General features: G+C 44.3%; 1 protein-coding gene across 3 annotated transcripts in view; it reads left to right on the top strand.

The window, feature by feature from the left end:
• The window catches only part of sgk1 (serum/glucocorticoid regulated kinase 1), a 36,496-nt gene extending 15,112 nt beyond the window's left edge, over window positions 1–21,384 (top strand). Inside the window, exons 3-13 of one of the 3 annotated variants that reach the window (XM_041958235.1) lie at window positions 5,073–5,288; window positions 9,092–9,155; window positions 17,066–17,141; window positions 17,347–17,422; window positions 17,562–17,750; window positions 17,859–17,990; window positions 18,737–18,973; window positions 19,070–19,165; window positions 19,399–19,554; window positions 19,654–19,743; window positions 19,981–21,384. In XM_041958235.1, coding sequence (XP_041814169.1) covers window positions 5,073–5,288; window positions 9,092–9,155; window positions 17,066–17,141; window positions 17,347–17,422; window positions 17,562–17,750; window positions 17,859–17,990; window positions 18,737–18,973; window positions 19,070–19,165; window positions 19,399–19,554; window positions 19,654–19,743; window positions 19,981–20,148 — 1,500 coding nt within the window. In that variant the 3' untranslated portion in view covers window positions 20,149–21,384. Of the gene's footprint in view, window positions 1–5,072; window positions 5,289–9,091; window positions 9,156–14,948; window positions 15,083–16,789; window positions 16,948–17,065; window positions 17,142–17,346; window positions 17,423–17,561; window positions 17,751–17,858; window positions 17,991–18,736; window positions 18,974–19,069; window positions 19,166–19,398; window positions 19,555–19,653; window positions 19,744–19,980 lie in introns of those variants that run through there. The other 2 variants (XM_041958237.1, XM_041958236.1) reach the window with 2 other exon arrangements.
• Window positions 21,385–23,095: the final 1,711 nt, after the last annotated feature.

The raw sequence follows: 23,095 nt of genomic DNA, 5'->3' as shown, positions 1-23,095 counted from the left end.
ATGGTCAACCGTATCAAATGCTTTCACTTAATCTATGACTATAGCAGAACAATATTTTCTGCTGTCTCAACCAGTAGTCAGGTGATCATTGCCATTGTGAGCATGTTAGCTTGCTGATGTTAGCATTCAGCTCAAAGCACCACTATGCCTCAGTGCAGCCTCACAGAGCCTCCAGCACGGCTGTGGACTTGTTAATGTGTATAGCCACTCACAAATAACTGTGAAATGAATATCTTATTATGCAAGAGAAAGTTGGCATCCAGCAACTTTAGTCAGATTAGTCATTTAAATGATTTTAACCTCAAACGTCTAACCTAAGATGAGCTGTGTCTGTGAATACATTTTGCAGTGCTTTTAAAGTCATTCAGCGTTTCCACCTTTGGCAAATTCAGTCACGCCATGTACATACAATGCAAAATGCTATGACTATCTCAGGCAGACATGAGGTGAGGCTTAACGTCAAAACAAAGGAGAATGCAGCAAATCTCATAATAGGCCCTGCAGTAAGTTAACAGGCCCTGTGCCACACAGATATATTCTTCTGTTCCTGTTTGCAGAAATGAGAAAAGGGGAGATAAAAGCGCGGGAGAAGATACTAAGGAAGTCCAGGGAGAGGGCAGCTTTTTAATTTCCAAGAAAAGTGGCGGGAGATGACCATGAATATGAATGTTTTGCCAGGAAGCCAGGGTTCAGAGAGCTCAGCGCTCCTCTGGATTTAAAGATGAAAAGAGTCGGAGTATGACCCCAGAGGATGAAAATGGCTGCAAACACCAAAGCAGCTTAGGATCAATATCCCAATCTTGAAATCCCAAACTTGCCCCTCGGTCCGCTTCCCTGTTCAATAATAACACGACAGCGCTCTCCGTCGCTGTCTTGTTTCTCAGACCCTTGCTCTCAGTTTTCAGGTTGACTCTCTCGTTCTCTGACGCTGAGCAGCATTTCTGTGGCTTAATCTCCCATGAGACACGCTGCAGTTGGCGTTTGAATTCCATTTGGACCGCTTGAATCATAGCTGTTTGCCTCGCTGCCCATTTGGATCCGACTTCCCCCCCTCGCTCATTCATTTTAAGACCCGCGTTTGCGATCTAGGAACGTAAGCGAGCGGGAGAAGAAAGGGAAGAGCCGCGACCTTGGTGTTAATGAGCAAGCCTTATCTCTGACAGAGAATGGGACGGCTAATGTAAAACCATTTCACACTCTCAGTCTCTCTTTTTATCTTTTTGTCTTTCAAACATATTCTTCTTTGTCTCCAGATCTCTGCTCGCACCTCATTCCCTCCTTACGCTTCATGATTCGCCCCGCCGATGCTCTGCCGCCTCCCCTCATTTCATTACTCTTTGATGCTCAGACATATGTGGGACATCGCACAGCCTGTTAGAGGTAGAGTAACACAGCAAGGGGAGCTGGTAGAGGACAGGGCAAGGCCAAAAGGGAGTAACCAGGAAAGAGTGCCGTAGGCGGGCTAATAACACCACTGTCTATCTGTTGACTGTGTTTTGTACAGAGGCCTGAGGCGGAGGCATTGCTTGTATTGGATAATAACAGAAACACCCTACAATGCAACGCAGTAGTTGTAAATACCAGTTTAGAGAGGCTCACCATAATATTTTGTTTGTTTTTTTTTAAGAACATCGGATTGGTCAGTTCAGCAAATATCCTATTACACATCTCTCAGTCACTGCTGGTCTGTTTGTAACCACAGTAACTCTGTGTCAGTGCCTCTTCCTGCAAATGTCATCATGATTTTTTTGACTAAATCACAGTTATCAAGAGATCTACAGAAGTGAGTCATGTTTTTAAATGTTTTTCGACTGTCCAAGTGCAGAATCCAACTTCAACTTACTGTTTTCTGTTCACCCCGTTACCGCTTACTGTCCAGTAATTATTACGACACAGTACATGCTAGCAGCCTATCAGTCATCACCACAGCATCGCCACCCATAACTGCCATTAGTCAGAGCCGTACCCTTGACTAACTTTTAAACTGTAAAGTCCTCAGTCAAAGCAATCAAGTGTCGAAGTCAAAGCTAACTCTATAATTGTATCTTATGGCTGCTTCTACTGTAAAACCTAGCTCGCTTTATGGATGTGTTGATGCATGAGATAAAGGGGTTCTCCAGTGATTTAGTGTTGCACTTTGATAAAGTTGGGTAACTCACAAGATACAGAGTGATAAAATTCAAACCAAAATCAGCAGAGGTCTGTCCTCACTTTTAGTTCTGATAATGGGTTAAGATCCAAAAACACAGTATCCTACAACTCCCATAATGCATCTTTCTGTTATTTCGCTTCCCATATATGATGGGACTTCATGCAGAAACTTTGCTGCTGTGTTATGCGTCTGTTTATCATTGGGTGTTTGCATTGTTGTGGTGAGCAGTACAGTGAGTCCCCACAACGAGAAGTTCACGATTACAGTGTTTTCATGTTATCACACAGCTCTGTGTTTTATGGCGAGGTCTACTGTAGATAGTAAAGGGCAAATCTTTAGATATGTTTACGTAACTTTGTTAGGACTGAAGCTGTGTTGCTTTTCAAAGATAACATATAAAACACAGGCGAAGGGAAGATAACGAGGTTAGCATGGAGGAGGCAGAGGAAAGGGGTCTGATTAAGTCTGGATATGGTGTATGTGATGTTTTTATTTCTTGATTTATGGGAATGTGTGGCTGATGTGTACATCCTGGCCTTAGTATGAGACTTTCCTTGGACTATATTACATCCTGAGTTTATGAGGTGAAAGGACAGATCTCACAGAAGAGGTCTTATGCAACCTACGTAATAGCAGCACCACTGTTGTCTTAAAGGTTGCAGTACCAAACCAGGTGAAGGGGCAGGGGTTAAGAGGAAGGGGAGTCCGGAAACGGCATATGTATGCATGTGTGATTGCATATGTGTGTTATGCTTCCTGTGGATGTATTTTCTTACCCGCTGAAGGAAAGCATGGTACCTTCTCTGGAACAAGGTGCAGAGGCCATACAATAAAAGAGCTTATGATGAATGTACAGTTCAGCCTAATAAAAAGCTGTTTATGGGTCAGTTCATACATAACTATGATGAAACGTTGCCTAGAGAAGCAATGTTTATGACTCACACACAGACACCTCCACTCTGTCCTCGACTTCCTTTGTGTTAAGAATTTGTCGCTGAGAATAAATTGTAAATACTTGCATATGCATGCACATATGTTTAAGATGAAGATATGAATTAGTGTGCAAGATGTGAAAAATATTTATACAAAAGAGTGAATTGTAATTTTTACATATTTTTCTGATGTGCATCAACAATAAGACATAATATATAACAGTTAAAACATAAATCCTGCCAAGCCAGACAGAGCCAGGTTAGCTGCTTCCACCATTTCCAGTCTTTCTGCTAAGATAACTGACTGCTGGTGGCAGCCTTACGAGATTTTTTTTTTTCATTTTTAATGGACAAATATTAAAGTGGATTAATATCTCATGAAAGCAAATAAACACATTTCCCAAAATAGTTAATATGTATTGATTCAGTACAATTTCCTCAACTTTGCCTAAATGATACTGTAGCAATAGGAGACAATTTAATTTCCATGCTAGACACAGGTAGAGGTAGTCTTTACACACACACACACACACACACACACACACACACACACACACTCTGTTATGACAGAATGGCATCATATTGCGTTTGACGCCCTCAGTAATTGTTTGAATCCGTTCTGTCCTTCCAGCACTGAGCTATAATCATAGTCAAGGGAGCAGCCATTCACACACAGGGAAAGTATTTTTGCAGAGTTGCAAGTTCAGGCTCTTACACACACACACACACACACACACACACACACACACACACTCTCACTCACACATTTCCTCCTGCCAAGCTGTGGCGATGCAGAGGCCAGCAGAGCAGCAGCCACTGATAGAGGCCTTGATAAGACTCATTTGAAATGGCTGCAGTCACTGAACCTGTCCACTCTGTGTGCCAAGGTCGCCATTTAAATTACATAACAGCCTTTCTGGGTCACTGACAAATTCATCCATGCAATTTTGCTTCCTCAAGAACTATGTGCACCTTGACCTTAGCTTTTGTCCCCTGTATCTCGTGTTCCTCTCCCCCCACCGTCTCTCTCCTGTGTGTGTGTGTGTGTGTGTGTGTGTGCGTGCTGGTGGGGTATTTGTATCTTGTGCCCATGATATGCATTCAGTCAGCGTCGCCAGTCACTCGCTAAATGATGATCCAGGAGAGGTGTTTGCGGAGAAACGTCCTCAGGAAAGTGTGTCACGGCGCAGCTGTCACATAAGAGGAGATTACGGCGAAAGCTGAGACTAACTCACTCGCTGCCTCCCGTGCAATGCAAATGTGACCCTCGAATATTTTACTCATACAGTGGTGATGTCGACCCTAGCTGAGGTCGTTTATGTATTAATCTTAACGGCTGCTTTATGTGACCTTTTTTTTTTTTTTTTTTTGAAAGAGCGCAGGCAGCCTTATGTAAGTGCACCCAGTACATGCAGCAGCAGCTATGTGTTTACTTTAGCTTGGTTTATCAGTGACTGTGATCAAAATCATCTTTAAAAAAAGCTTTATTATTCTAAGCATGACTTCCAGTGACCTACTTCAGGTTGCACCAAACACATTGAAACACCTATATTAGTCCAACTGCTTATAATTTACGTTAATGCTTAAAACTAAAGGACACAATAAAGGCTGGTGCTGAGGTTATGAAAAGGCTCAGAAATAGGGTTCTAGTTCTAGTTTTTACTGGACAGTGATGCTATGTCAATTGAGGTAAGATCCCAATAGCATGTTTTTAAGTAGACTGTTAGGTACGATTTTCTTTGTGTTTTAAGGTATTAAACCACCTGAACAGTATATCAGCTACACTCGGTCAGCCTCATGCGGTTTGGGCTGGAAGTAAAGCTCCATGTGGGTTGTGGTTTTGGGTTTTGGGGAATGACTATGTGTTTAAATGCTGCAGGTAAGCGAGTGACCCTTTCTCGAAGAGGCTGAGGCATTTATCCCATGCCAAGTATTTGGTTCTAAACTTTACCGGCCAAATGAAAAACACCAGTTATCCTCACCTACAGGTCAGGAAGTGGAAGATGCTGGCTCGCCACCATGGCGACGGCACAGGCAAGCAGAAGGAAGCGGAGTCGGACGTTCACCTGGGCGGTTGTCAGTCCTGGGGGTTCCACGCCTCGCCCCTCCTGGCCAGCCCTGTCATGCTGGAGTGCTCCATCTGCAGCGGGCCCTACATCAGCTACGCCCTGGAGGATACATGGCAGCCACGTCAACGCACACAGGCAAGTTCATCCTGCCGACAGCTGATTAAATTACAGGTAGCAAACACTAATTAATTCCAGTATTCAGTGGATCCCAAAGCAGGGGACTTCCAGGTGTCCTTGATGGGGGGTTTTAGGAAATCCACAGAGAATTGATGGATTGTGAACATCTTCATTATACCAAACAATAGGTATTAGCGACACACAATATAAGATTGTTTTCACACTGTTTTCTCAGATGGTTAATTCCATGATAACTCTGACTGGGAGGTGACAAAAATAATGAAAACATGTAGAAAACTTGTCATAGGACTTTAAGTTTGAAGTAACTTAGTTATTATTGGAAACAGTCCTATAAAGGTGGGTCCATTCCTAACTGTTCATTTATGCTTCTTCAGTGCTGCAGTTTGTGTGCAGCATAAGTGGTCATGCTTTGAGAGGATGCGACTCTGTACACGGCTGGGCCACAGATCACTTGGCTCAGCTCGCTGCAGTACAAAGTGCTGACCGCCACGTCACTTTTATTGCTGACCAATGCCGTTAATTGGTATTCGACATAGCATGACCCACCTTTGCGGCTATGCTTGGACTTGTCATGCAGTTACTTCAGAGTTAAGGACCTTTTTTGTTCAGCATTATTGCAGCACCTACATGTTTGAGTGCTATCGAGGCAAACACGCAGCGAGCCGGCGGTAGCACAACGTATTATTTAATATGCCTGCGTCTTGTTGCTCTGCAGCTTTTCTGCTCTCCTGCCGAACAAAACTGCCAAAACAGCTGAGAAAAATAAGATCTTATACCATAACACAAGCAATTATTGGCAGTTTGGTGGCTTAACACAAATAGATTTTCATGGTGATGTAAAATATAAGATCGAAATAATTAGGCTGTAAAGCAAGATTTTTTACATTAGAATGAATAAAATATTTGGCTCAGACTCAGTATTTATTTCCTTTGTGTTTTGGTGCTTAGAAACGAAGGAAAAACACCCACAGGAAACTTATTCACTCCTTCGATGGCAAACTATTTTGAGCCCTTCTCCAGTCAAATGTGCTTTATCTTGTGACTCACAGTCAGGTCATACAAGCCTCTACCTCTCCTTGACCCTTACGCACACTCAAACTAATCCTCCCTCTCTCTCTCTCTCTCTCTCTCTCTCTCTCACACTCCCTTTCTCTTTGCCTCTGCTCGAACAACCCAAACTTTCTGTCTTCTTTTGGAAACATAAATCTGCGATGAAATATTTATGAACAGAAAGCCTAGATTCACCATCACTATGGATACAACTCCATCAGATACTGAATCAATAAACAGCCCGAAGAAAGAGAGAGCACAGGGAGAAAGGACAAAGGCGCGTGAATGGTAAAGTGATTTTTGACTGCAGAGAGAGAGATGTTGACAGTATAAGAGAATATGAACAGCGAGCAGCACTGTAAGTGTGTGTGCGGCAGCGGAAAAGATGAATAGACGAGGCTGCTGTCAGCTATATTAAGACTTATATGGAGATTAAATGACCTGCGTGATAGGCAGATTGTTGAAAGCATCGCCTCTGAATGAATAAACAAACTGATGAGATTGAAACAACTTGCGCACACACACACACACACACACACAAACACACGCCCAAGCTTGTCTTTCTCAGAAAACACCCATGGGAGAATACTGAGAGCTGCGATAAGTTTTCAGAGCTGCAGCGCGGAATAGCAAACTAGACTAAGACTGTATTTAAAAGAGACACTTTGAAAAGTCGGTGACTGACAGCGACGATCACGGAAAAAGTCATATCTGACACGACAGTGCGGTTCCTGAAATGTCCTGAGATGCAAATGCGGCTGACAGCTGCCAGTTATACTGTTACTGTACAGTGAGAGAAGAAGCTGGACAGGCTGAAGTAGTGACTATTGAGATATGCACAGTGTTTACTTGCACATGTCTGAGCCGGTCAACCTTCCACGTACAGAGCAATGCATTGACTTTTATAGCTAAATGTGGCGAGTCAAAGGTCAGCACTCACATAAGCTGCTCATGCAGTGGTGGGAAGTAAAACCAGCTACTCAAGCGTTTCGCTTTTCTTGCATTTTAGAGGAGTAACTTTATCCGTCTGCTCCACAGCGTCACAGGGAAATGTGCTTTCTACTCCTCTGCAGGTCACCTTTCAGATTAAGACTTTACATCAAACAACATATGAAAAGCTCATGAAGTGAAATGCCTTGGTACAGATTAAACCCGCGGTTCCCTGGCTCGTGGCGTTTTACAAAAAGACCTCGTCTAGCTGGGGCCCCTTGTCCACAAGATACCATCAGTTCCACCAAAGAGACAATTCCGATCTACATCTCACAGGCGGTTTCATTTGAATAGTGGTTAATGTGGCCCCTGGTTGCTACCTTTTATAAAGTCCCTGTTATTGGCTGGGGGCTACACACCCACTGCCCAAAGGCTGCCGCCCAGAATCGTCCCAGGCCGAGCAAAATAAGAAGAAAATCCAGGCTGAGGGAAGTGATGATTTAGAGGGATTGCTTTTGCATGAGTATATTCATTGTTTTTTAGGAAAATCCTGCTAAGTTTATCTTTAAGTAATGGATCCGAGTACTTCCTCTGCCACTGTTTACATGTTTGTCCTTTATTACAAGTATTGTTAAATTTTGGGTAGTTTCCTAATTACAAAGCTTCTGTTCGAGAAGCAGTCTCTTAATAGACAGAGAGTGTGGATAAGCACATTGTTATGGCAACAGAGCCGATGTCCTGTTTGCCTTGTGGCCCAGACTGAGTAAGATGTGTTTCATCCCGGTGCTCAGTCTCGCTAAAGCACAATAATACCCTGTCGTCATGTTGCTGTTGTTGTTCGAGCCCCGGTTTCTCAGCGCTTTCAGCGCAGGCCTCAAGTGATTCAGTGCAGGCTCACCCTGGAAACCCAGGCTCATTAAAACACGTCATGTGGGGGACCAACTGAAACTGGGGCATGAACAAGTCTGGGTCAGAACCGGCAGCTTTAGAAATGCTGATTTACAGGCACTGTAAGAAAAGCTAAGAAAAGCAGCTTAGGTCAGTAGTTTCCAAACTATAGGGCTTGTAACCCCGTAAAACAAAGATATGTTTGCATGTGACCCTCCATGGTTGCATTTGTTTATCAGCTGGGACCAGTTCAGACAAAGAGAGATTTTTCTCCCTTGTTTTATATAAATTTCTTTTAGAGGTTTTTTTTCTGGCGAAAAAAAGCAATAAAGAAGAACATTAGGAATATTCAACATAATTTGACAGCAAAAATGCATTTTTTTGTACTCCTCTATCCTGTTAATCACCTAGCAACTGTTAAGATTGGTCTTGTGAACCCTCGTGGGTGTCCTGACCCCTACATTTAAAGCCACTGGTCTAGATGCAGTTCGTCCAGTCTTTGTCTTTGAATTTATGTAACAGGACCTGAGAGATCGTTAAAAGACTAAAGGGCTGTACAGTTTTCATCAAACACCTATTATTCATTCACTTAACTGAATTCAAACAAGAATCAAAACTGGATTTACAGGCTTGTACACAACAAAGCCAGTGTGTTGCCTACAATGCAGGTCAGGCACTCAATCTGTGTAGCAGGAATTTATATGATGTGAATATGTAATATATTAGAGGGCTGAATTTGAAGCTTCAGTGAGCATATCACTAAGCTTGAATAAGTATTTTATTGTTCTTTCTTCAAGGCATTTTTACTGTAAATGTTTCCTGTAACATGGACTTTAAATCCTGCATTGAGCAACATCCACACAGTGTTTTATTTCCTGCTTTTCATTTGTATGTCACTGTTTTTACTAAGTGATGCCATATTTCTCCCCCAGGCCATGGACCTGTACTACCACAATGAGTCAGACCCAGACAGCTACTGTTGCCCTGGCGACAACAGTAAGTCACCAGCAACTAAGCCAGTTGTTTTGTACTCCTTCACTTCCTCCAGTCTTTCATTCCCATCCGTCTTTCACGCTGTGACTCTGGAGCACAGACTCTCATATCTGTCTCCATCATCCTTCGCCATCAGTCTGGGGTCATTTCTCTTTATTATCTGCACTTCCTTTTTTTTATTTTCACAATCAATCCAAAGTTATCTCCTACCATTCATTCTGTGTCTATTTTTCTCTTGTCTGTTCTTTCCTTTCCATCCAAACCTGACAGCACACACACACCTTACCACTTCTCTCTAATCCAACCTCTAAGCTCCCAGGATAATAACTGTTGCTCATAAACCAAGATTACTATTTGTTGTTTTGTGGAAACAGGCTCAGAAAGAAAAACAGTAGTTACGGACACTACTGAGGGCTGATCATCATACACATGACACAGTGACCTTTTTGACTGTGTCTGCTGGCACCAGAAATATGAGTGTGTGTTTGTGTGCCTGCTGTTTCCTGTACATGTGTGCCACTGGGTGAGAGTCCGGCATCGGTTTATGGCCGGCAAGTGCCTTTTCCATCATGCCTCTCATTTGTGACACGAGTCATAGTCCAACGCAAAGTACACAGCATGCGTGTGTGTCTTGTTTTGGCATGAAGCCTATCTGTTGCCTTTTTTATTGTTACTTTTAGCAAATCTTGCATATGCTAAGACATGAGCTCTTCTCATGAGGTGTGCATGCGTATTTGAGATCAAAATTACATTTTTTCTAGCTAAAAACTTTAACTGTCCTTTTACTTTGGACTTTGCATTTAAAAACTATAAACTATATGGAATAAAAGTAACTATTATTTAACATATTCTAACATATTCTAATGCATTACAGTAACTGCTAGAACATTATTTTACTTCTTCACATGGGAACCATTAATTTCCACTCTAGAGTGGTATGTGCATCCTTGTCAACGGCAAGTAAAAGTAGCAATGCTGCAATATAAAACACCCTGCATTGAAAACGTCACTTAAGTTGAAATGCATAAGACTTCTTAGCAAAATGCACTTAAAGTGTCAAAAGTAAAAGTAGTCAGAAAAATAGTGTGTTATGCTATTACATACTATCTTAATGGATTATTATTATTGACGCATTCATGTGTAAGCAGGAGTTTACTGTTGTTGGTCAACGTGTAGCTAATTGTAACTGTTTTACACACGGTTGGTTAGTTTAATCTATCTAATATTGCATCATATTTTATAAGGTCATCATGTGGATTGCATGAAAAGTCTTTGTCTGTAAAGTATAGATGCTATGGATGAAACGAAAATACTCAGGTACAGAACTGGCGTAAATGTACTTTAAAAGTGTAAAAGTTACTTTCCACCAGCACTAACTAACCACACTTTGTGGCAGATCTGCAGGCACCTGCTGCCTGCTGAAACATCTCCAAGATAGAAACGTGACAAGAACCATGTCGTGATGGAAACGTTTTTCATCGGGAGCGGTCTGCTTGTTAATTATGGGACTTTTCACCTTATATGGAGAGAAATCGGAGCAATTAGCCAAGCTGGTGACAAGCTTTTCCTGTGGCCTCGGCCGGGATGCTGTTACACCCTGTTGTTCCAAGTTCAGCAATTAGTGGCTGCAGGAGCACTTGAAAGCTGATGTTTGTCACATATGAGTCATTTACACTGATGCAGCGTTGTGTGTGACGGAGCAGAGTGCAATGATGGGGAGCGAGGAACGGATACAGTAATAATAATTACAGGCCGTTCTGACTGACTATTTTTACAGAGGAACAGTCAGCCAACCATGTCTGGGTTATGTCTTATGTAACATAGAGCACCTGCTGAGAATCCCCTTATTAAAACACATTAGTATGTTCATCAACTTGCTGTAGTGCAGTTAATCAGCACTTAAACACTGTCTTTCCTTCCTGAGATGCCAACAGGTTTATATAATGAGCGATTACGAAGCCTAAATGTGTGTTTGTGTGTGTGTTTGTGTGTGTGTGTGTGACGCAAAATATCATTGCAGCTCCCTTTCTGAACCTGTCATTTACTCTTTTCTCCCACCGTTCATAACAAATTGCTCACCTGTGTCAACCTGCCCTTTAAAGACAAACATAAGCACCTACGTAGAGACACGCACATATTCACAAATACAACACAAACTTGTAAATACAAGCATGCATATACTGTCTAATCCATAAAGACACTCCCCTAGGTTTGAGAAGAGTGTTCAAACACGTCTGTTGCCATTATATCCTGGGAATTTACAGTAAGTGCTATAATTTGGCCAGATTTGGGGGTGTGTGCTGCATTCAGGGCCAGGGCTGCCAGTGCACTCCCTGTCCTCCAAACCTACCTCAACCTTATCCTTAATCCAAACTCCACATCTGAGCCCTCGTCTGTCCCACTAAAGGCCGCAACTTTCCCGCCTCACATCCTGATGAGGACTTTTGTTGTGTGTCTTTTTTACCTCATTTCCTGTCATCTCTCTACTGTCGCCATCAAGACATAAAAGACCCCAAAAAACACTTTTCTTTCACGTTTGATGTTTAAAAGCCAAAAGAGTTCCCTCAAAGATAGAAGCAGTGCCTTTTCTGCAGAATGTATTCTCCATATCTGTTAAATTGTGCTTTAGCTGACCTGCTGGTCACTAGCTATAGTTTAGTAATTAATTGGAATTAGATAATCCTTTCCAGGAACTTTCCAATGACCTGACAGTTACATGTCAGTTCTTTTCTGGGAAATTATTATGAAACTCTAAGACCTATTAAAAAAAGTCTAAGCAAACACACTCGTGAACACACAGACAGACCAGCACACACACACGCAGAGAAAACAAGAATATCATTCAAAACACTTGAGAGTCCCAATCGGCCACTACGATGATGGTCACGTGACTGTCTACAGAGGTGGCCGAGGGCTCAAGCAGGCTACTTTTTGGTAGCTGAGCTAGCCAAACACTCCACACACACACACACACACACACACACACACACACACACACACACACACTGACAGTCCACCGTGGCAAAATAAAAGCCTGGCTGTCCTCTCTGAATAGCCGAGGCCTTTATGTAACAGTGCCATTTGGTTCCTCACCACCGGGCCTCATTCACATTCATCGCCAGATCAACCGTAGCCGCCAAGAGCCTCATCATCCCCGGCACGCAGCACGGACGTTACAAGATGGAGGCACGGGAGGATGAGAGAGATGAGCGGATTTAATGGATGGATGTCATCTGCAGGAGACAGCGTGAATATGGGCATATGCTGGTCTATGTGTATGTGTGGGCGCGCCGTAGGTGGGCGGGCGGAGGGACCGTGTGCTCGGGTGTGTTTATACTACAACTCTAATATGCTGCACCTCTGAACCCCTCAGGTGCTGCAGTGAACCCCTTCCTGTCCTTTCACGAAATGGCCCTCTAAGTGTGTGTGTGTGTGTGTGTGTGTGCATGAGTCAATGCTGGCTTTGGCACCGCTGACAGTGCCACTAGTGGGTTACATAACATACTAGTGTCTCACACACACAGAAGGGCAATAAACACACAGCTTGAGTGTTGTGGAGCCTCCTCTTGTTCGGGGCCCAAATGCAAGCAGCCTGTTAATCCAGCAGGGAAAGAGGGCCAGATAGGAAAATCACTGGGTGGACCCGCTGTTTAGCATTGCTCCCCCTCGCTTTTTCCTCCTCTCCCCTGGTATTCTCTCAACCCTCTCTCATTTCAACCGACTCCGGGCTATGACCACTGATGCAGACGCAAGAGCCGTGCTTACACCCCAGCGGAGGTAACGTCTTCTTCGTGGTCCTCTCCTGTGTTAGCTCTTATTTCAGGGGTGCGAACTAGCTGCTCCTCGTTCAGGCTTCAAAATCTGTGCGAGGGACCGGAAAAGTTTTCAAGGTCAACAGCTTTTTTTTCTGTGCTAGCACATGCTCTCCCTGTGTTCTTCTTATTTGAGAAAGCAATACGGCGAGGTTTCACTTGTTTGGCGCGCGATGCTTTCAAGTGCTGATAAGAGGTGTCTGTTTGTGTCCCACGTGGACTGCTGCTGTAGTGTCAGTGGTGACATATTGTAGATTAAATGCCTCTTGAAGGATGCCGGCGCTGCATCCTGTGCTGTCTCAAGGAGAAATCTCTTTTTCTAACAAATTGTTCTCACTGGTGCAGAGAGGGAGAGGAGTGTTGGACAAGGGAATTCAGGAAGTACCTGACGTGCCCTTTCTCTCTCTCTTTCTCTCTCTCTCTCTCTGTCTACCTCTGTTTTAGAAAGTGTGTGTGTGTGTGTGTGTGTGCATGTTCTGTCAGTCTCTCTGCAGGTTGGTTTTTCCCTCCATCTTATATGTGTGTGCGTGTGTGCATGCTTGCATGCGCGTCTGTGCTGTCAGACTCCCTGCAGGTTTGTTTTGCCCTCCAGCTCTGCATGTGTGTGTGTGTGAGTGAATGTGTGTGTGTGTGTGTGTGTGTCTGTGTGCAGGTGGCTATGGGGGACAGATTAATAATAGATTTGACCTGAGTTAAGACAGAGACAGCAGTAAAAAAAAAAAAAAAGAAGAAAAAAAAAGTTGAGCCTATATTTAAAAACTGCAGAGTCACACATGCACCAGCACAATGACTTTCCCTGAGACAAAAGCAAAAGAATACACACTTTCTCTCTCTCTCTCTCTCTCTCTCTCACACACACACACACACACAAAACACACCTTAATTGCTTCTTGTCTTTGGCTCTGCGTTTTCACAGTCTAATAACAATCATGCTCTGTGCAGCTGCAGCACATAAACATACCTTTTCACACGCTCTCCCTTGATCTCCATTAAACTTGCGAGTGGAAGGTTTGAGTCTGAGTGGAATCGTGTGCGTGTGATCCCTCTTAGCGAAACTTTCCTGAACAGATGGCTGAAAATCGCTATTGCAGATGAAAAGGTTAAAAAAAAAATCGTCATGTCATCATCATGTCATCTCGGCTCATGCTTTGTCTGATCCACATTTCCACATGATTTTGTCCCTCGCTGCTCATGGGTGTAACCCACATTTCACCCGTCCGGCTCAGCGCTTTCTCACATCCACCTTCCCTTTCATTCATCCTCTCAGTTCTCTTCTCTCACACGCACCCCCAAAAGGCAAAAAATCAGCAAAGCATTATCCTGAGAAAGGATGCACGCAGGCATGAAATAGTTGGGAGAGACATGGTTAATTAACAGGGCCTCAGCTTCTTGGCAGCCCCCAGTGTTGGATCAATGTGAACTCTGTGAATTTCTGGGTTACTTTTTAATGCAGTGGGTGAATGACCTCAGTCAGCAGACTGAAGATAAATATAAGAGAGGATTTAAATAAAAGAAATGCTTGCATTTAGCATTTTTTTGCCTTTATGTTATGTATGTGTTGCTGAAATATCACATAAATGCCATTATGTGTGTAGCTAAACATTGCTGCAGATTGATTCTATCTTCCCCATGCTTCCTAATAGCTTAAAGGCATGTTAATGAATATTTGGCTCAAAAAAATCCATCAGTGTCCTGTGTTTGCACCATTCTTTCCACTTCATTGCAGGAGGAAGTAGCTGCAAAAAAAAAAAAAAAAGAAGAAGAAGAAGTACATAAACAAATAAATGTGTCATTTTTGTTCAGCCAGAAATTACATAAAAGCGAGGTCTATATTTTCCTTGAGCTCAAAAGTAGGAGCTTATGAGGCGCATTTGAAGGCAGCATGCCCCCCGCCCTGAGGAAAACTCATGCAACCACACTGAACTGAGTGGAAGGAAACAGAGGCGGGACGTCTCCGCCCTGAAAGGAAAGGAAGAAGAAAAAAAAACGCTTGTGGATGAAAGTCTCCAAGAAGAGGAATGCGGTGTAGTTTGATGTCGAGGAGCCTAAAGCCCGTCTTCTTGTTGTGCTTCGGAAACTAAAGCATCCTCATGAAAGACAAAACGACCGCTCTGACTTGTAAGTAGACTGCACGTTCATCCGAAAGCTCCGGCGACGGAAACCTTCAGAATATTCCTCCTGTAGATCGATAATAAGCTGATGGTGGGACTTAGCGGGCTTTCGCGATCTCCTGTTTGTTTGTCTCCTGTCAGGCCAAAGCTAAAGATCCCAGACTGCTTTCTGGGTCTGGAGTGTGTGTATGTATGTGTGTGTGGGCAGAAAGCGCTGGCAGACATACTTGGGGGGCGCTCCGTTCGCCCCATAATCCACTGACCTGGATTTATGCTGCGGTTATCTGTGAAAGTGCCTCGCTGATAGGGCCTCTGTTAAAAGTGCCAGGGAAACTTTGGCCTCTCTCTTTTTGCCACTTGTCGGGCCGTGCTAGCAGCGGAATGAGGACTCCTTCAGAGCTGAAAGGTTTGTGGGTTTTCTGTGGAAACTGGATCTGTTTGGGTGTTTTTGGATGGAGATCAGGCACCGAGACGTGAACAGCTTGTTGTGGTTTTATGCAGGACTTTGTGAACTGCTTGTAATTGTTAACACTGCACCGCAAAGTTAGAGTTTTATTTCTAGACTCTGTTCTGTAAACTGTTTTAGACATTGTTAGAAAATGCGTCTTTTTAATATATATGTGTCTCTTTCATTTTTACGCACGCTAATCGATATTCCTTTGAAACGGGTTTGGCCCTCATAGGTGATCCGAGCAGACTTTCATTCCGCTGAGGGGTGTAGATAAAAGTTGAACCAGGTGCCTTACATAACCGTGTCCTGGCTGCGCCCGTCTGCTCCGCTGTATGCCAGCGCACGCAGCCCGGCGCAAAGTTGCATTTTTCCGCATAATTTCATTCTGATCATCACATTGAAGTGCTTTGGCTGCTTCCGAGAGGTTTACCGGGAGGCTAATAATGTGGACTTGAACTCCCTCTGTCTTTCTTTTTTTCGTTTGAGCTGGATGCATTCAGGGGGTTCTCAGTCTGTACTTTTCCACTACCAGCGGCTTTTTCTTGGCACCGGGCCTCCCTCGGCTCAGGCTCTCCCTCTTTTGTATACCGAGGGAACCTGCGTCACTCCCGGCCGTTTTAATTGAGGAGCAGCCAAACAGAGAAGCTGATAGGCCCAGTTAAAGGGCTATCGGATTATTTGTATAGGGCCGAGTTGCGAGGTCAGGCTGAAGGTGAGATGGGGGGCATGGGTACAGGGTTACAAAAATAATCAGGAGCTTTGAGAACAATCCCGAATCTACAGAACTCTTTCTTTTTTATGGTTTCTCATTTGAAGAATCTGCAGTTTATCCTGTACTCCTGGAACATTAAGCGCTGCCATATGTTACTCACTGGACACATCTGGATGCCATTAGTCTATAGGGTTTGTTTTCTTTGCGCAGACTGAAGTGTTGCATTGCTGACAGTTTCAAACCGAGTGACGCATGGGACGTTAAGCAAAGTTGCTATGACACTGCACAAACATATGTGGAAATGGTACACTTTCAGTCAGTCTTAGTAATGCACTTTTTTCTTTCTTTTTTTTGTTTTTGACGCAAGCGCATCTTGAGGCGCGGCGGTGACGCGCAGCGAGCGCAACGACCTCTGATTGGCCGAGGGCGGGATCGATCATCTTCTGACGGTCCATTTAGCTGAAAGAACTGTTTGCAGAGGATCACGCCCACCGGGGCTTGTGGGTGTGTGCGGGGCGGCTCCTCCCTCCTCCTCTGCCTCTTATAAAAGCAGAGCCAAGAGTCAGAGAGTTAAAGTTCGCCTCTGGGCTGTTGATGAGCGCACACCAGCAGTACGACTCATCATCTGTCATCATGACGATCAAAACAGAAACAGAAAAGCCTGCTCTGACTTACTCGAAATGTAGAGGGCTCGTGGCGTTAGTCACCGGTATGGAATCATGGCTGGATACTTTAATGGGATTCTTCATGACATGGATGGACACGGTGTTTGCTTTTCATTTAAAAATCTAAACTTTTTTTTTCTTTTTGTGTCTCTTGTGTTGCAGCTTTTATGAAACAGAGGAGGATGGGGCTGAACGACTTCATTCAGAGGCTCGCCACAAACTCCTACGCCTGCAAGCAGTGAGTACCATCTGACTCATGTTATTGTTCTGCACCCGCTGGAAGACAACCACAAATCAGAAATGTCCGCTGCCTGTCCTCTGAGGAAACTCTGGGACTTAATTTGACTCCCAGATCAGCTGATTCCTGTAAAAAAAATGCAGTTGAGGACATTTTTTCTGTTTTATTAATAGATGAACTAAGTTTGAACTCTTTTTTCTTTCAGCCCCGAAGTTCAGTCTATTCTGAACTTGAGTCCTCCTCAGGATGCTGAGCTCATGAACGCCAACCCTTCTCCTCCTGTAAGCACATTTGCATTCAGCTTCCTTTGTTTACATTGTGCCATATGCAGAGATCTGCTCGCGCCTCCTCTGTTTACCGTGCATTTTGTGGTTCATGCTACGCCTCCAACGTCCTCACCCTTTTCTCCCCCTCTCGCAGCCCAGTCCATCCCAGCAGATCAACCTGGGCCCATCCTCCAACCCCTCGGCCAAGCCCAGCGACTTCCACTTCCTCAAGGTGATCGGCAAGGGCAGCTTCGGCAAGGTGCTGCTGGCACGCCATCGCGCAGACGACCAGTTCTACGCTGTCAAAGTTCTACAGAAAAAGGCCATCCTCAAGAAGAAGGAGGTAAGTGTGAAGGCAGACGTGCCTTCAGCTGGGAGCAAAAGCACACACGCGACAAAATGTGTCTCCTCGATGACCTCCCTAACCCCCCTGCTCTTTTGTGCCCCTCAGGAGAAACACATCATGTCAGAGAGGAATGTGCTGCTAAAGAACGTCAAGCACCCGTTCTTGGTGGGCCTGCACTACTCTTTCCAAACCGCGGACAAACTCTACTTCATTTTGGACTACATCAACGGAGGAGAGGTGAGTTACCGGCCGAGCTGCTGCCGAGAAAAGATAAAGGTGTGGAGCGTAGATGACAGAGGAGAAGGAGCAGGGCTATTTTAGAGAAGGAGCTAAAGATGAATGAGCGAGGCGGGAGGGAATTTAAAAGATGGGTATAGGTGGAGGAAAGAAGGGAGAGGACGGGGCGTTTTTAGAGGAGTTAATATAGCGGCAGAATCAGAGAGGCAGAAGCACAGACAGACAGAGGGGATATCCTGTCATGAGAGGCCGAGCAGAAGCCGTCCTTTCTTCTGCCTCTCATTCTGGAAAGGAAACACCTCTCAGGAAATGGCGGGGTGGGCTGCGACAGCGGGAGAGACTCACGGCCAAAATTAGCAGCGCCATGCAGACTCGGTGTGTGTCTAATCGAGCTAATTTCCTGTGATTGTTGGACGAGTAAAGACAGTGCTGATTAAATATGGGCCTCATCAGGAAACAGGATGCATTTACTCTCCTTCTCCCCTTTCTCTTTTCTTCCCCTCTTTTTCCCTGCGTCCCGCTGCTCTCTCGCTCCACCTCTGGCCCTCATTTCATCCGTCTTCCCCTGTTAAACTTTTTAAGCTCTCGCCTTCCTCTTCATTTCCTCCCAAGCTGGTTTCCTTTCTGTCTCTGTATCTGTCTTTTTGCTGCTCATGGGATTTTATAGATAACCTAATGAATATTCTAGTTTGTGTTCCTACAAACACTTGTTGCTATAACCTTTGCTCTCTTCTTCTGTCTTCCAGTTGTTCTACCACCTACAGAGAGAGCGCTGCTTCCTCGAGCCCAGAGCCAGGTTCTACGCAGCAGAGATCGCCAGCGCACTGGGCTACCTCCACTCCCTCAACATCGTCTACAGAGACCTGAAGCCAGAGAACATCCTGCTGGACTCGCAGGGACACATCATCCTAACGGATTTCGGCCTGTGCAAGGAGAACATTGAGCCCAATGGGACCACGTCGACCTTCTGCGGCACGCCAGAGGTAAGGGCGGGAGATCCAGTGATGCAGAGCTCCCTTTTGACGGCGCTCTGGAATATTCAGTAACTTACCATGTCCCCCTCCTTTCTCTCTCCACAGTATTTAGCTCCTGAGGTTCTACACAAGCAGCCATATGACAGGACGGTAGACTGGTGGTGCTTAGGAGCTGTTCTCTATGAGATGCTCTATGGCCTGGTGAGTAACATTCATTTCCACCCACAACATAGCCCTAAATGTCACTATATGATGGAGTTACACAGTATGCTGTGAATAACAAACAAACAAGTTTTATCTCATTTGAGTCCCACATGTTTGTACCTGAATCTATGCATGATTTGAAACGATGCTATCAGCCTGAGTCATGTGGATCGCTTGCTGCTTCCGCATAGTTGCCGAGATGCTAATCACTTCTTTCTGCCCCCGCCCAGCCCCCGTTCTACAGCCGCAACACAGCGGAGATGTACGACAACATCCTGAACAAGCCGCTGCAGCTGAAGCCCAACATTTCCAACGCAGCCAGACACCTGCTGGAGGGCCTCCTGCAGAAGGACCGAACCAAGCGGCTGGGCTGCGCAGAGGACTTTGTAAGTGCTTGTGTTATGTGCTTGTGTGTGCGTAGCTGTGTGCTTATTGTTCCTGTTAAAGGGCTTCGCTGAATTATTCTTCTTTGTGTCTCTCCACAGATTGAAATCAAGAACCACATATTCTTCTCCCCCATCAACTGGGATGACCTCAATGCCAAGAAGATCACCCCTCCATTCAACCCCAACGTGGTACGTTCCTTTTTAATACTCCAACATTCGCTGATGCTGGCAGATTTATGATTTTCTACAGTATAGGACCAAAGTCCAATGACTCAGTACTCACATTTACATAACTACATGAAGAGCATGGAGAATCTTCGCCGTGAATTAAAACATTTCCAATTATGGCAAGGTATTTTAACTATTACAGCCCGCCTAATCCCTTCTTCTCTCCTCCTCTCTTTCCCTCCTTCCTCCCCCTCTCAGACGGGACCCAACGACCTGCGGCACTTTGATCCAGAGTTCACAGATGAGCCGGTGCCCAGCTCCATCGGCTGTTCCCCAGACAGCGCGCTCGTCACGGCCAGCATCAAAGAGGCCGCAGAGGCCTTTGTGGGCTTCTCCTACGCCCCATCTATGGACTCCTACCTATAGGATTTAAACACAGGCACTAAAATACAGACACTAGTTCAGACTTACGGGACATAAACTGTGGCGTGTCCATGGACTTGCATCTTGACCCCACCTTACATTTCCCATAAGGATGATGGATATTTCTGAACCAACCCCTGCAACACCTCCGCATCTGCAAAGAATTTGTACACCTGCACTTGCCATAATCTCTCCAACTCTTGAATGCATACAAGTGGATGTCTGGCATTATTAAATGACTCACTGGGGTTGAAATCCAACATCTTACCCTGATGTACCAACGCACAAATTCTTCATCCTTCTACGACAGACTTAAACGCTCTGCAGCTCTCCAGTTGCCCATCTCTCACCTGATAGTAGAGGTGCTTTGCACACAGCTCAGGCAGCTTAAAAGCCCACTTCTCTGAAGAGACACACACCAACTTCCACCTTTTCTCAAAAGAGGAAGGCTGGACCGTACTGTACCAGCCCTGAAAAGGATTTCCATCTTCACCTATGTAGCGAAACATCTTCCCTCTTATGAGACAGCCTGTTGAGTCTGAACGAGTAGCTTGGGGGTGACATTCATTCCGGTGCTTTAGTATCTTCTCATTTGCGTTACGTGTGTTTTGAAAAGGGAGCCATTTGAAGCTGAATGTTACAGAGGGGGAATGGTTCATTTTTTCTCTCAAGTGTGCCTTTATTTTTTTCTCTTCATCAGAACTCACGTCTTTTGGGTTTGTCCGTGTCAACCTTAACGAAGTCACCACAGAGGAACGACGTAGCTCTGCGTTAATACACCTGTTCTGTCTTTAACACGTAGGAACTCAAACGATGTTTTGTATCTTCATTTGCACATGAAACGATAACGGTAATGCTGGTAGAGAGAAAGAAGGGAGCACTGCTGCTAGGTGAGAAAGAGAGTGATGTGTTTGTGTAGTTCTGCTTGCCAACTGTGTCCCCCTCACATCGTCTTCCATCCGCCTCACAGTAAAGTAACGGCGGCCTCCAACTGGGCCGACAACATCCAAACTGAACATTCCATTTTAATATTGCTGTAACGCAGTTTGACGGTATTTAAGTTTGTTTGTATATTTGAAGTCATGTGTACTAGTTTTAATGTATATTGAACAAAAAATGACAAAAGGTATGCTTAAATATGTATATGTAACAATTCATGTTAAATGTACTGTAAATTGTAAAATTTAAGACTTAAGATTTATGTGACCATGTTTGGTTTGCAATAAAAGTTTAACTTTATTACACCTCATAAGCTTGTTTTTAATCATTGGAGAAATGGACTCCGCATGCATGAAATTCTTCATTCATTATGGATTTTCCTTTGGTCTGAAATGCGCAGATAGTTTTTTTTTTTTACATCATCTTGTCTTGACATTATCCAACAGTGTCCATAGAGGATGAGCACCTCAAGTTAGCGAATAAGCTCAAAAATGTGAAGAATCAAGATCACATGGTAAACATTTACCAGTCCTGGTTGAAAAGGGCTTGAGCTACTGACCGCTATCAAACGTCCCACATTACTGTAGAACGGACTTTACTCCCCCTCCATGCGTCAGCAACCTTACACAATGATGACGGTGACGTCCAAGTGTGTGTGTGTGTGTGTGTGTGTGTGCATCTGTTTGCGGGCAAATTATTGACTGATAAGGCCACTCCAGGTCAAAGGGTATTAATGAACCCAATCCAGCAGAGCGGTTTTACATTGCACAAGAGGATCATTGATTCTTGATGCAAAAGCTACATTTGCATGAATGCTAATTCAAGTGGGACTGTTACAAAGAGTATGCTGTGTCTTCAATAAGATTGCAGCAGGGCGGTGAGTCGGCGAGGGAGAATGTCCTTCGGCTGGAGTTCAAGGTTGTGTCCATGGGTAATTGAGTCTGCTGGGGGGGTCTTTAGAGAGGACAGATCCAGGGGGTTATTGTGTGGGTGACCTTAGACCTCTTACTTCCTGGGAAGAGGGTAAAGTGATGAAGGATTTCAACACAAAGACATTACAAGTTGACTGTGGGGACGGTATCCTGCTGGAAACCCATAAACGTTTTCACTCTCCAGACTTGTCTAGCCAAGACGTTGTTGGTCTGAGAAGCTGCTTGAAAAGCAGTGGCTCCAGTTCAAAATATCCATACAGGGTTTATCAACAGACATATAATTGAGGAAAATGCTGTGTTTGAGACATCAGTGTTTTTCACAACTAGAACATCCTGATAGCACCTTTTAGAGCTGATATTTATCTAAAATGATAATCTACGCAAAGCCTGCATGTGTTATATCTGAGGTGACACTATCAAATCACTACCTCCCACAGCACCCTTTGTATCTGGAGTGTTATTACATAAACACCAGTGTCACTGCAGTTTTTCCCATCATCATCATCATTATTGTCCACTGGTCTCAGCTTTCAGAGATTGTAAACAAAGTTTCTTACAGCAGATTAACCCTCATAATAAAGGCACCAAAAACCAGTAAAAATGAATGCTGCTACATGTGGTGGCAGTGTCGAATATTTTGGATGTTATCAGAATATTGTGTGGTCCTCATTAGCTGACATGTACTTTACTGTCTCTGTCTTATGTAAATTTATATTGGGCTGAAGGCTGCAATATTCCCAGAGCTTCTCAGCACCAATAGTCACACACTGCCATCTGCTGGCCGAGCTGTGAACTGAAAAAGTAAACAAGTTGCTCATTACCGACGCTGCTCGAGTTTATTAGTGGTCTGAACGATGCTTTAAAGGACACTTGAGGTGTAGACAGGTAAAGAATGGCTGATCTTCGTCTGAATGCCTCATTCTGGAATTACAGATTCAGCTTGTCCATGAGTGCAATAGAAATTTCTGATGTTCTTTAATGTGTGATTGTACTGGAATATATATATATATATATCTAAAACTCAGTCCTCTATAGAACTGAGTCCGACCAGCAGGTTGAGTATATATATATATGGAGCT

This window comes from Chelmon rostratus, chromosome 18 (genome assembly GCF_017976325.1).
Source record: "Chelmon rostratus isolate fCheRos1 chromosome 18, fCheRos1.pri, whole genome shotgun sequence".
NCBI classification, from domain to species: domain Eukaryota; kingdom Metazoa; phylum Chordata; class Actinopteri; order Chaetodontiformes; family Chaetodontidae; genus Chelmon; species Chelmon rostratus.
The sequence above is the reverse complement of the archived record's forward strand: the minus strand, read 5'-3'. Positions and strand labels throughout refer to the sequence as shown.